The sequence below is a fragment of the Pan paniscus genome, chromosome 1, assembly GCF_029289425.2.
Source record: "Pan paniscus chromosome 1, NHGRI_mPanPan1-v2.0_pri, whole genome shotgun sequence".
NCBI classification, from domain to species: Eukaryota; Metazoa; Chordata; class Mammalia; order Primates; family Hominidae; genus Pan; species Pan paniscus.
Window position 1 is genome coordinate 227,274,193 of NC_073249.2, and position 13,027 is coordinate 227,287,219.

Here is a 13,027-nt window from a genome sequence, read left to right on the forward strand (position 1 = left end):
CTCGGTGGAGGGGGTGTGGCTGGAAGCCCCTGGTCACTTCCAGTTCATCTCCCACTGCCTCCTTGATGAGGATCAAGGGTCAATAAATGTTTGCTGAATTCCTTTGCCTCTGGGGTGTCTGGGCTGTGTGTGTCTGGGCTTGTCTGCTGCCGGGGGGAACGGGGCAACACAACCGCAGATCACAGGCTTTTGAAATCTGGAGAACCTCAGTCCCTGTGGTGACCGAAGTCTAGGCCAGGCCCATGAACTCCAGGCGCCGGGAAGTTAGGGATGGGGGTGGGGTTGGGGCTGCCTCCTGGGGTGGCAGCCTGCCTGATGTCCCACTGGCCCCTCCTGGCATTCACACCTCAGTGTCCTGAGGGTCCAGTGGTCTGCAGGGTCAGCAGGGTCCTGCCGAGGTGATGGGCTGAGAGTGAGACCCTGTATCAGAAAAAAAAAAGAAAAGAAAATCAGTTGACTGTAAATGTGAGGACCTATTTCTGAACCCTCAATTCTTTTCCATCGATCTATACATCTATCCTTGTTCTATTATCAATCACACTGTCTTCTTGATGACTGTAGCTCTGTAGTAAGGTTTTCTTTGTTAGGTTGGGTTTTGTTTTGTTTTGTTTAGACAGAGTCTCTGTCACCCAGGCCGGAGTGCAGTGGCACAATCTCGGCTCACTGCAACCTCCACCTCCCGAATTCAAGGAATTCTCCTGCCTCAGCCTCCTGAGTAGCTGAGATTATAGGCGCATGCCACCACACCCAGCTAATTCTTGTATTTTTAGTAGAAACAGGGTTTCACCATGTTGGTCAGGCTGGTCTCCAACTCCTGACCTCATGATCCACCCACCCCAGCCTCCCAAAGTGCTGGGATTACAGGCTTGAGTCACTGCGCCCGGCCAGGAGAGTCTTTTCAACAGTGGTTCAAAAACAATTGGATATCCATATGCAAATAAATTAACAGATTCTTACCTCACACCATATACACAAATTAACTAAAAATAGATCATAGCCCTAAATGCAAAATCTAACCATAAAACTTTTTGGAGAAAACTTTAAAAATCTTTGTGACCTTTAGGCAAAGATTTCTTAGATAGGACACCAAAAGAATAATACATCAAGAAAAATGGGCAAATTAGTCTTCATTAAAAGGAAGAACTTCTCTTTTTCTTTTTTAAAAAAATTTTGTGTATCCTCATTGTTAAGCACGAACTCTTTTTCAAGACACAGTGTTAAAAACATGAAAAGACTGGGGGCGGCGGCTCAGGCCTGTAATCCCAGCACTTTGGGAGGCTGAGGTGGGCGGATCACCTGAGGTCAGGAGTTCGAGACCAATCTGGCCAACATGGTGAAACTCCATCTTTACCAAAAATACAAAAATTATCCGGGTGTGTTCATGGGTGCCTGTAGTCTCAGCTACTCAGAAGGCTGAGGCAGGAGAATCACTTGAACCCGGGAGGCGGAGGTTGCAGTGAGCTGAGATCATGCCACTGCACTCCAGCCTGGGCAACGGAGCAAGACACCATCTCAAAAAAAGACAAGAAAAGACAAACCACAGGCTGGAAGAAAATAAATCACATATCTGATAAAAGACTTACATGCAGAATTTGTAAAGAAACCTGGGCTGGTGCAGTGGCTCAGGCCTGTAATCCCAGCACTTTGGGAGGCCGAGTTGGGTGGATCACCTCAGGTCAGGAGTTCGAGACCAGCCTGGCCAACATGGTGAAACCCCGTTTCTACTAAAAATACAAAAAATTAGCCAGAGGGCGTGGTGGCATGTGCCTGTAATCCCAGCTTCTGAGGAGGCTGAGGCAGGAGAATTGCTTGAACCTGGGAGGCGGAGGTTGCTGTGAGCTGAGATCGTGCCACTGCACTCCAGCTTGGGCAACAAGAGTCAAACTCTCAAAAAAAAAAAAAAAAAAAAAAAAAGAATTCTGCAAACTCAAAAATAAGAAAACAACCTAATTTTTATTTCTAATTTAATTTTTTGTAGAGACAGGGTTTTGCCATGTTGCCCTGGCAGGTCTCAAACTCCTGGCCTGAAGTGATCTGCCTGCCTCAGCCTCCCAAATTGCTGGGATTACAGGTGTGAGCCACCGCACCAGGCCACAAACTAATTTTTAAAATGGACAAAATAGGCTAACCACAGTGGCTCACACCTGTAATCCTAGCACTTTGGGAGGCCGAGGCAGGCAGATCACTTGAGGTCAGGAGTTTGAGACCAGCCTGGCCAACATGGTAAAACCCCGTCCCTACTAAAAATACAAAAATTAGCCAGGTGTGGTGTCAGGCACCTGTAATCCCAGCTACTCGGGAAGCTGAGGTGGAACAATCACTTGAACCCGGGGGGTGGAGGTTGCAGTGAGCCAAGATCTCACCGCTTCATTCCAGCCTGGGCAACAGAGTGAGGCTCTGTCTCAAATAAAATAAAATGGACAAAATATTTGATCAGTCTTTCTACCAAAGAAGATACATGGATAACAAATGCACACGTGAGAAGATGCCCAGTGTTGTTCATCATTAAGGAAATGCAAATTAAAACCAGAATGAGCGCCTACTAGGATGACTGAATTACAAAGCTGTCCCGCGCTGAGTGTGGGTGAGGACGAGGACACGGAGCCTGGAACCTCTAGTGGGAATGAATAAATAATTGTACAACCACACTGGAAGACGGTCTGGCAGTTTCTCAAAAAGTTAAACATATACCTATCATATGATCTAGCCACTCCAATTCCGAGTATGTACCCAAGAGAAATGAAAGCATGTGTCCACACGGTCAACCCCAAGTACCTGAGACAGGTCTGAATCCATTTAGAAAGTTGATTTTGCCAGGCCGGGCGCGGTGGCTCACGCCTGTCATCCCAGCACTTTGGGAGGCCGAGGCGGGCGGATCACGAGGTCAGGAGATCGAGACCATCCTGGCTAACGTGGTGAAACCCCGTCTCTACTAAACATACAAAAAAATTAGCTGGGCGTGGTGGTGGGCGCCTGTAGTCCCAGCTACTCGGGAGGCTGAGACAGGAGAATGGCGTGAACCCAAGAGGCAGAGCTTGCAGTGAGCCGAGATGGCGCCACAGCACTCCAGCCTGGGCGACAGAGCCAGACTCTGTCTCAAAAAAAAAAGAAAGTTGATCTTGCCAAGGTTAAAGGTTAGGGACATGCCCGTGACACGGCCTCCGGAGATCCTGACGACCTGTGCCCGAGGTGGCCGGGGTACAGCTGGGTTTTCTACATTTTAGGAAGACATGAGACTTCAATAATATGTGTAAGATGTACATTGGTTCAGTCCCAAGAGGCGAGACAATCTGAAGAGGGGAGAGGGCTTCCAGGTCACAGGTGATAAAACAGGGGGTCGCATTCTTTTGAGTTTCTGATTAGATGTTCACTCATGTCAGCAAGCAGAGGAACGGCTTTGAATTCTGCTCGTCCTGTGTCTGCAAGGAGTTCCCCTGTGAACACATCCTGAGGGAGAGAGGCAGCTGTTTATTATTTAAATCTTAGAAGCTGTCTTTTTAAAGAATAGAACAGGAGGCAGGTGGGCCCTAAGCAGTTGCCAGCTTGACTTTTCCATTTGGCTCAGTGATTTGGGGGGTCCCAAAATTCACTTTCCTTTCACAGTACAAACACCTGTACACAAATGTTCGTAGCAGTTTTACCTGTGATAGCCCCAAACTAGAAATAATCCAAATGTCCATCAAGAGAGGCATGGATACAGAAACTGTAGTGTATCCAACAATGGAACACTTTGTATGAAAAGCAACAATTGACATATACTACAGTGTGGGTGAATCTCTAGAAACGCTGTCACAGAGGGCAGGCGTGTTGTACTCTTCTGTCCTGTACGAAGAAGGGCCCAGCGGACGATTCTAGCCAATGCAACTTACTCTGCAGGGACAGCGGATTTGGGGTTGCCTGAGTGTGGGAAGGGAAAGAATCACCAAGGGGCCGAAGGAACGTTTGGGAGTGTTGGAGACGTTTGTGGTGGCTCCCGGGGGTATATGTGTCCAAACCTAGCGAACCGCACATTTTAAATACTTGAAGACTGGGGCGGCTCACACCTGTCATTCCAGCACTTTGGGAGGCCAAGGTGGGCAGATCACTTGAGATCAGGAGTTCAAGACCAGCCTGGCCAACATGGCAAAACCCCATCTCTACTAAAAATACAAAAATTCTCCGGACACGGTGGGCGCCTGTGGTCCCAGCTACTCAGGAGTCTGAGGCAGGAGAACCGCTGGAACCCGGGAGGCGGCGGTTATAGTGAGCCGAGATGGAGCCACTGCACTCCATCCAGCCTGGGCGACAGAGTGAGACTCTGTCTCAAACGATAGATAGATAGATAGTTAAATAAATAAATACTTGAAGTGTATTACGTGTTAATTATACTTCAGTAAAGCTATAAAAAATGAAAAGGAGGCCGGGCTTGGCGATGGCGACTGTGATCCCAGCTACTCAGAAGGCTGAGGCTGGAGGATCACTTGAGCCTGGGAGGTGGAGGCTGCAGTGAGCTGGGATTGCGCCCCTGCACTCCAGTCTGGGCGACAGAGCGAAACCCCATCTCAAATAAATAAATAAATAAATAAATAAATAAGGAAAAAAGAAAGAAAGAAAAATAATTCCGCAGCTGTGTACATTGTTTGCGGCTGTGCCCGGCATGGCGATGGTTGCTCATGGATCAGCTCCCCGACTGTCTCAAGGTCCGGGACTTTCACCTGGGCCACATGGCTTCAGGAAAGGGAGCCGAGCAACCGCCCCCCCAGAATCGCCCTTCTCGCCCCCCGCCCTCCCCAGGAGGGGCAGGACCTGGCGCCCCCTGACCAGGGCAGGAGCTGCTGAGCCGACCGCAGTGATGTCCTGGTGCCCTCTGGTGGCCGCTAGGGGCACAGCATGTCCCCATCCTCCCAGGGGACCCTGCCCGACCTCCCCCTGCCCCCCGACTTGCCCCCCAGGCCCGGGTCTGGTCTCTGCCTCCACCGTAGAACTGGGTTATTCCTCCTCCCTGGACTGAGGGGTGCTGCTGCCTGAAGTGCAGGGGGGCCCTACAGCCACCCTCCCACCAGGAAGGGTCATGACTGGGCCGGATACAGGGAAGGGCTTCCCCTGAAGCCTCAGGCCAACTCCAGTGACAGCTCGTCGTGAAAAGGCCTCAGGGTAGGGCCCCTCCCTCTGCCACCCTAGACCTCCTCGCAAGCTCCCTGGCCACAGCCTTGCCGTCGGCCTCCCTGCCTCTCCTGTCCCAAGCCCCAAAGCCTTCTCATCTCGTGATGGTCCACGTGGGGCCCGGATGCCACGTGCATGCCACCCAGGATGTGCTGCTGGGTCAGCTGAGCGTCCACGTGAAGACAGGAGTCCCGTGCCCCCCACCTCCCACCTCTCACAGAAGTCAATGCCAAGTGTGTGGCAGAGCCGAGCGTGAAGGGCGACACGGTGAAGTTTTTTTTTAAATGAAGGAATAGGCCGGGCGCGGTGGCTCACACCTGAGGTCGGGAGTTTGAGAGCAGCCTGGGAAACATGGAGAAACCCGGCCTCTACTAAAAATACAAAATTAGCCGGGCATGGTGGCGCCTGCCTGTAATCCCAGCTACTCAGGAGGCTGAGGCAGGAGAATCTCTTCAACCTGGGAGGCGGAGGTTGCAGTGAGCTGAGATTTTGCCATTGCACATCAGCCTGGGCGACAAGAGTGAAACTCCGTCTCAAACAAACAAACAAGCAAAGAAAGGTACCGTTATGAGGGTGGAAAGAGGAGGCAGAGAGGGAGAAGATTCCCCAGTACAAGAGTTCAATGAAGAGCTCGTCCAGAATACGTAACGACTCCTACAGACCCACAGGGAGGAGGCACAGGGAGGCGGCCGCAGCCGAGAGACGCCACACAGAAGCAGATGCGCAGCTCCTGGGAAACTCCAGCCTGGAGCACGGCCACGCAGCCACCTGGGGAACGGGGCGGCACCTTCTGACGCTGACCCCAAGCGTCCTGGAAATGCGAGAGGTTCGCCGAAAGGAATGTTCCCAGATATTCACAACCGCACCGTGTGCGGTAGCTGCAAACTGGAAACGACCCACATCGCCACCCACGGGAAACGGCACAGCCGCGTGGCACGTTCACACAGGACAGCCTCGCCCGCCCGGGCAGTCGCCTGCGGCCCTCATGGCAGCTGTCTCCAGAGCATGGCGTGGGCCCGAGGACACAGACGCAGAAAGGGATGCAGGGTGCGATTCCACTTGTGAAAGCTCCAGTCAGGCCGGCCCTGCGTGGCGGGACGCCTTGTCCTGTGGTCTCGTGGCAGCTACTTTCTGGAAAAGCATCGTATGGCACCAGGCATGCACTTTCTGCACGCCCAGCTCTCACTGCCACCCCTCACGGCGCACGCCCCCGTCTCCTAGTCTCGTGCCCTGGACTCTCAGGAGCTTCTCGGTCCAAGCGTCCTCCTTAGAGAGGTCTCCGGCCCCTCCAGCCACGCCTCTCCCTACTTCTTTCTCAGGACGTGCTGCCATCGGAGCTGAGCTCACCTGCCTGTTTGATTGGATGTTTATTGTTGGATCCCTCGCCCTGTCCTCTTGTCCCCTCTGGCTCGGAACCTGCCTGGGAATGGGCACCGTGAACCCCAAGGTCAGGACGGCCTGGAGGGTGCAGCTGAGCGGAGCCGGGCGTGGGGGCTCTGACGCTGACGCTCCCTGGCTGCGTGGCTACGCAGGTCACTCACCCTCACATGAGCCCCAGAGGTCAGGACCGGGAGGCACAAGCCCTGGCCAGGACACAGAGGCCATCTCGGAAGCAGGCCAGGAACATTCCAGGGGCGGCAGGGAGGGCAGGTCTGAGGTTTCACCGCGGGTGGCGGAGGCACGGGAACTGAGCGGTGCTGCCTGCTGGTCAGCGTCCTCCGGCCCGTGTCTGACCCCACCTCGGCCCGGCCCCGTGCCAGGAAGTCGTCCTCACGTACTGTAGCTGGAGGGCCCTCAAATGCCATCTATTTGTGGCCTGGACCCTGATGGCTGGCACGAGTCTCATGTGGCCACAGGGACGTGGTATTTTTGGCACAGGGGGAGGAGCCTGTGCAGCCACAGCCTAGCACCATGCCGCCCCGGGACGGGCAGCTCAGACGCCCAGCTCGGCCGCCGGGACCCAGGTAGGACTTGGGCAGCTGCTTGCTCCTGACTCAGGGGCCCCAATGGTAACAACCCCCACAGAGGCTTCTCAAGAGACCCGAGAGGAGGGCGAAGGTCAGTGGGTGGGAAGCCACCATGCCCTGGCCTCCGTCTCAGGACCGTCCCCACCAAAGTGACTTCCCACCCCTGGGTCCAGAGGGGCTGACCTGAGGCCGAGGGCGGCCCCCTTCTAGGGGTAGACCCGACAGCTGGCTAGGGTCTCCTTGCTTCTCTGAGACGGGGCGAAGGAAGGCACCCCGGGCAGCCGGGCAGGCCTGGATCGTGGTGCAGACCTCGAGGACCGCCCGAGGTGGCTGCTGGGTCAAGAGACCCACCGCACCCTGCACCTCCTGCCCAGGCTCTCCCTGCTGACTTGGGCCAGCTCTGGCCAGCACCACCTGGTGAACTCAGAGAATAGCCTGGCCCGGCCAAGGCGATCGGAAGGTCATCACCGAGGGCTGGGCACCTGCTGGGCCCTGTAACCCTTTCCTGTGGCCGGCTGCCAGCTGGGGCGCACTGGGATGGACCAGGGCTGCCCACCCCCGAGGGCACTGGTCCCATCGGGTGGACCCTGAAAGGTGCTTTGCCGTGTAAAGACAGCTCTGGCAGAAGGTGGAGGCGGTGAGGCTGCCCCAGCTGAGGTGTGATGGGAAAGAGCATTCAAACCTGAGGACGGCTGGTTTTATAGCTTCACTGGTAGAAAATCATCCTTGATTCTAGGAATGTAACACCACATCATCACACAGCTATCATGTGGGGTGCGTTGAGAACTAGGGTCATGGGAGCTGGGGATCTTCTAACTTGGAAATCGTCACCACTAGGTTTGAAGGAAGCGCGGCCCTCCCCTCGAGATGCTGTTCTCTTCCTTTCAGGGCACGGATGGAGCCCCGAGGCGGTGGGAGCTCCCAGGTCTCGTGGGGCAGGGGCGGCATGTGCAGGGTGGTGCCCGGGGCCTGAACCCATGAAGACCCCACCGGACCCATTCCGCTACCCTCCAGTGCCTCTGCTGACTCCACATGGAAAATTTCCAGTACAGCGTCCAGCTGAGTGACCAGGACTGGGCCGAGTTCTCGGCCACCGCCGATGAGTGTGGCCTCCTGCAGGCCGGCCTGGCCTCTGGGGACGAGCCCTTGTCCAGTGACATTGACCAAGGGGACAGCAGTGGCGGCAGTCCCCCCAGGGCCCCACCTCTCCCAACTGGGCAGCCAGCTGCAGGAGGGCGGAGCCGGCGGGGCTGCGAGGAGGAGGACGTGGCCACACAGCAGCCGGTCAGCAGGTCTCAGGGTGAGCCTGTCTTGGCCCTGGGGACCGGTCAGCAGACACCCAGCACGTCCGCACGGGCAGAAGCTCCACCGTCCCTCGGCCCCGGCGCCAGCCCTCCCGGCCAGTTCTCATCCTGCCCTGGTCCGGCGTCTTCTGGAGACCAGATGCAGAGGCTTCTGCAGGGCCCTGCCCCACGGCCCCCTGGTGAGCCCCCTGGGAGTCCCGAGTCCCCTGGCCACAGCACTGGCTCCCAGAGGCCCCCCGATAGCCCTGGAGCCCCACCACGGAGCCCCAGCCGAAAGAAGAGGCGAGCTGTGGGTGCCAAGGGGGGTGGGCACACAGGAGCCTCTGCTTCTGCCCAGACGGGCTCCCCGCTGCTCCCTGCGGCCAGTCCTGAGACGGCAAAGCTGATGGCCAAAGCCGGGCAGGAGGAGTTGGGGCCAGGTCCTGCAGGAGCTCCTGAGCCTGGCCCCAGGTCCCCTGTGCAGGAAGACAGACCAGGGCCAGGTTTGGGCCTGTCTGCAGCTGTCCCTGTGACTGAGCAAGGCACAGACCAAATCAGAACCCGCCGCCGAGCCAAGCTGCACACAGTGTCCACGGCCGTCCGGGAAGCCCTCCCAGATGTCTCAAGGGCTAAGTCAGACATGGCTGTGTCCACACCTGCCTCCGAGCCGCAACCTGACAGGGACATGGCTGTGTCCACACCTGCCTCCGAGCCGCAACCTGACAGGGACATGGCTATGTCTACACCTGCCTCTGAGCCGCAACCTGACGTGGCTGTGTCTACACCTGCCTCCGAGCCGCAATCTGACAGGGACATGGCTGTGTCTACACCTGCCTCTGAGCCGCAATCTGACACGGCTGTGTCTACACCTGCCTCCGAGCCGCAACCTAACAGGGACATGGCTGTGTCTACACCTGCCTCCGAGCCGCAATCTGACACGGCTGTGTCTACACCAGCTTCTGAGCCTCAGTCCAGTGTGGCTCTGTCTACACCCATCTCCAAGCCACAACTGGACACGGACATGGCTGTGTCCACACCTGCTTCCGAGCTGCAGCCTGATGTGGCTGTGTCCACACCTGCCTCCAAACATGGCCTGGATGTGGCCTTGCCTACAGCAGGCCCAGCGGCTAAGCTAGAGGTGGCTTCATCTCCACCTGTCTCGGAGGCTGTGCCGAGGATGACCGAGTCCAGCGGGCTTGTGTCTACACCTGTTCCCAGAGCCGACGCCGCTGGCCCCGCCTGGCCTCCCACCCGCAGAGCTGGGCCTGATGAGGTGGAGACGGAGGCGGTTGTGTCTGAGCCCTCAGCAGGGGCCCCCGGATGCTGCTCTGGGGCGCCCGCACTGGGTCTCACCCAAGTCCCCAGGAAGAAGAAAGTGCGCTTCTCCGTGGCCGGGCCCGGCCCCAATAAGCCAGGCTCAGGAGAGGCCTCAGCCTGGCCCTCAGCCCCCCGGACAGCAACTGGGGGCCACGGGGGGCCCGGAGCCTGGGAGGCTGTGGCTGTCGGGCCCCGGCCCCACCAGCCTCGGATCCTCAAGCACCTGCCTCGCCCCCCTCCCTCTGCCGTGACGAGGGCCGGGTCCGGGAGCAGCTTTGCCGTGACCCTCCCAGAGGCCTACGAGTTCTTCTTCTGTGACACCATCGAGGAGAATGAAGAGGCTGAGGCGGCAGCGGCCGGTCAGGATCCGGCAGGCGTCCAGTGGCCGGACATGTGCGAGTTCTTCTTCCCAGACGTTGGAGCCCAGAGGTCGAGGCGGCGGGGGTCCCCGGAGCCGCTCCCGAGAGCTGATCCTGTGCCGGCCCCCATACCTGGAGACCCCGTGCCCATCTCCATCCCTGAGGTCTATGAACACTTCTTCTTCGGGGAGGACAGGCTTGAGGGCGTGCTGGGGCCGGCTGTCCCGCTCCCACTGCAGGCCCTGGAGCCTCCCGGGTCGGCCTCCCAGGGGGCGGGGCCTGGGACCCCCCTCAAGCCAGCCGTGGTAGAGCGGCTCCACCTGGCTCTTAGACGGGCAGGTACGTGCTCTCGGATCCCACAGCCTGTCCAGATCCCAGGCACACACTGTCCAGGAATCTTGGCCAAGGAGGGGGCCGCAGGGGCCGGGCTTGGGTCATCCCCTAGAAGGGGAGCCTGGGGACCAGCCCCCAGTCATCCCAGCACACAGTCCAGATGGGGCGGCCCAGTCCAAGCACCCGGGCTGTTCAGGGGGTTGGCTCTGCGCCACCGTTGCCCTGTGTTCGGGCCCATGTGACGGCGGCGTCCCTCCCCCAGCCTCTGGCAGGGTTCCCGCCCAGGCCTGGCTACCTTCAGGGTCAGGCACTCTGCGAGGCCCATCTCACACTGATGTCCTCTGGGAGATGCTTTACAGACCAGAACACGGGGCCTCCACTGGCAGTTCCCCCAAACTGGCCCAACTCAACCAGGTCACCCAAATCTCAGGCAGAGGAAGCACGGGGGAGATGGGACTCCGACAGACGCGTCCAGGGCAGGCGGTTCCCGGGGCAGGCGGTTCCCGGGGCAACCAGTTCTCGGGAAGACGTGTCCATGACAGAGGGGTTTCGGGAAGACGTGTCCAGGGTAGACGTGTCCAGCACAAATGTATCTTAGGACAGACATGTCCCATGATGGATGTATCTGGGGCAGGCGGTTCCCGGGGCAGGCGTGTGCGGGGCAGACAGTTCCCAGGCCAAGAGTGTGCAGGGTTGGGGTGGGGCAGGCGGTTCCTGGGGTTGGACGGGGAGGCAGGCGGTTCCCGGGGCGGCCGGGTGCGGGGCAGGTGGTTCCCGGGGTTGGGGGGGAAGCGGCTCCCGGGGCAGGCAGTTCCTGGGGTTGGTGGGGGTGGGAGGCGGTTCCCGGGGTTGGGGGTGGTGGGAGGCGGTTCTCGGGGTTGGGGGGGTGGGAGGCGGTTCCCGGGGTTGGTGGGGGTGGGAGGCGGTTCCCGGGGTTGGGGGTGGTGGGAGGCGGTTCCCGGGGTTGGGTGGGGGTGGGAGGCGGTTCCCGGGGTTGGGGGTGGTGGGAGGCGGTTCCCGGGGTTGGGTGGGGGTGGGAGGCGGTTCCCGGGGTTGGGTGGGGGTGGGAGGCGGTTCCCGGGGTTGGGGGTGGTGGGAGGCGGTTCTGGTGGGGGTGGGAGGCAGTTCCCGGGGTTGGGGGTGGTGGGAGGCAGTTCCCGGGGTTGGTGGGGGTGGGAGGCAGTTCCCGGGGTTGGGGGTGGTGGGAGGCGGTTCCCGGGGTTGGTGGGGGTGGGAGGCGGTTCCCGGGGTTGGGGGTGGTGGGAGGCGGTTCTGGTGGGGGTGGGAGGCAGTTCCCGGGGTTGGGGGTGGTGGGAGGCAGTTCCCGGGGTTGGTGGGGGTGGGAGGCGGTTCCCGGGGTTGGGGGTGGTGGGAGGCAGTTCCCGGGGTTGGTGGGGGTGGGAGGCGGTTCCCAGGGTTGGGGGTGGTGGGAGGCGGTTCTGGTGGGGGTGGGAGGCAGTTCCCGGGGTTGGGGGTGGTGGGAGGCAGTTCCCGGGGTTGGTGGGGGTGGGAGGCGGTTCCCGGGGTTGGTGGGGGTGGGAGGCGGTTCCCGGGGTTGGTGGGGGTGGGAGGCGGTTCCCGGGGTTGGGGGGGGTGGGAGGCGGTTCCCGGGGTTGGGGGTGGTGGGAGGCAGTTCCCGGGGTTGGCGGGGGTGGGAGGCGGTTCCCGGGGCTGGGGGGGGTCAGGCGGTTCCCGGGGTTGGATGGGTAGTGGGAGGTGGTTCCCGGGGTTGGTGGAGGGGGGGGCAGGCGGTTCCCGGGGTTGGTGGGGGGGACAGGCGGTTCCCGGGGTTGGGGGGGTAGTGGGAGGCGGTTCCTGGGGTTGGTGGGGGTGGGGGCAGGCGGTTCCTGGGGCGGGCGTGTGCGGGGCCATCTCTGAGTGCAGCCGTGGGGCTGAAGGTGAGCTTCTGTCCTAGGGGAGCTCCGGGGGCCTGTCCCATCATTTGCCTTCAGCCAGAACGACATGTGCCTGGTGTTTGTAGCCTTTGCCACCTGGGCTGTGAGGACGTCAGATCTGCATACCCCAGACGCCTGGAAAACAGGTTTGGGTGCCTGGGGGCAGAGGGAGCTGCGCCTAGAAGCCAGACCGAGGGGCACTGGCAGGACGAGGGGTGCATGGGGGCCCCGGGGCTCACCCCTGACCTGCTCCCCCTAGGCTGAGCTGCGGCCCTGGCCGCACCGACCTTGCCCGCCCTTTGAGGGCCGGGTCTTGCGGGCAGACGGTGCCGACAGCCAGGCTGGCCCTCAGAAGAGCCTGTGCTTCTCTTGCAGTCTTGCTGGCCAACATCGGCACCATCTCTGCCATCCGCTACTTCCGCCGGCAGGTGGGGCAAGGGCGCCGCAGCCGCAGCCCCAGCCCCAGCTCCTAGGAGCCAGGCCCCGGCCAGGGAGATGCAGGATGAGGAGACGACCACAGGCGCCCAGGGCAGGACGAGGTGCCGCCCTTGCCCGGGCCCTCTGACCCCTCTCTTCTACCACGTCCAGGAGGGGGGCGTGTCCTGGTGCTGCTCCCTCCGACTCACCTGAGGATCCAGCCAGTGGCCACGGCCACTCCCCACGCCTGGGAGGGGAGGTGCTAAAGTCTGGGTGGGTGGAGGGCAGGCAGGTGGCTGGGTAGGAGGGTGGCC

General features: G+C 59.8%; 1 protein-coding gene across 3 annotated transcripts; it reads left to right on the plus strand.

Moving 5' to 3' along the window:
* The first annotated feature begins 8,004 nt into the window (after positions 1-8,004).
* PERM1 (PPARGC1 and ESRR induced regulator, muscle 1) lies at positions 8,005-13,018 on the plus strand. Of its 3 annotated transcripts, XM_055099888.2 has the most exons (5): positions 8,005-8,034; positions 8,514-9,161; positions 9,234-10,407; positions 12,317-12,442; positions 12,672-13,018. In XM_055099888.2, the coding sequence occupies exons 1-5, from the start codon at positions 8,005-8,007 to the stop codon at positions 12,767-12,769; spliced, it is 2,076 nt and encodes a 691-aa protein (XP_054955863.2). In that variant the 3' UTR covers positions 12,770-13,018. The 3 variants fall into 3 exon arrangements, with proteins under 3 accessions (XP_054955863.2, XP_054955858.2, XP_054955859.2); XM_055099883.2 differs by lacking the exon at positions 8,005-8,034 and having other exon boundaries at positions 8,142-9,161; XM_055099884.2 differs by lacking the exon at positions 8,005-8,034 and having other exon boundaries at positions 8,142-9,161; positions 12,383-12,442.
* The last annotated feature ends 9 nt before the right edge of the window (positions 13,019-13,027 follow it).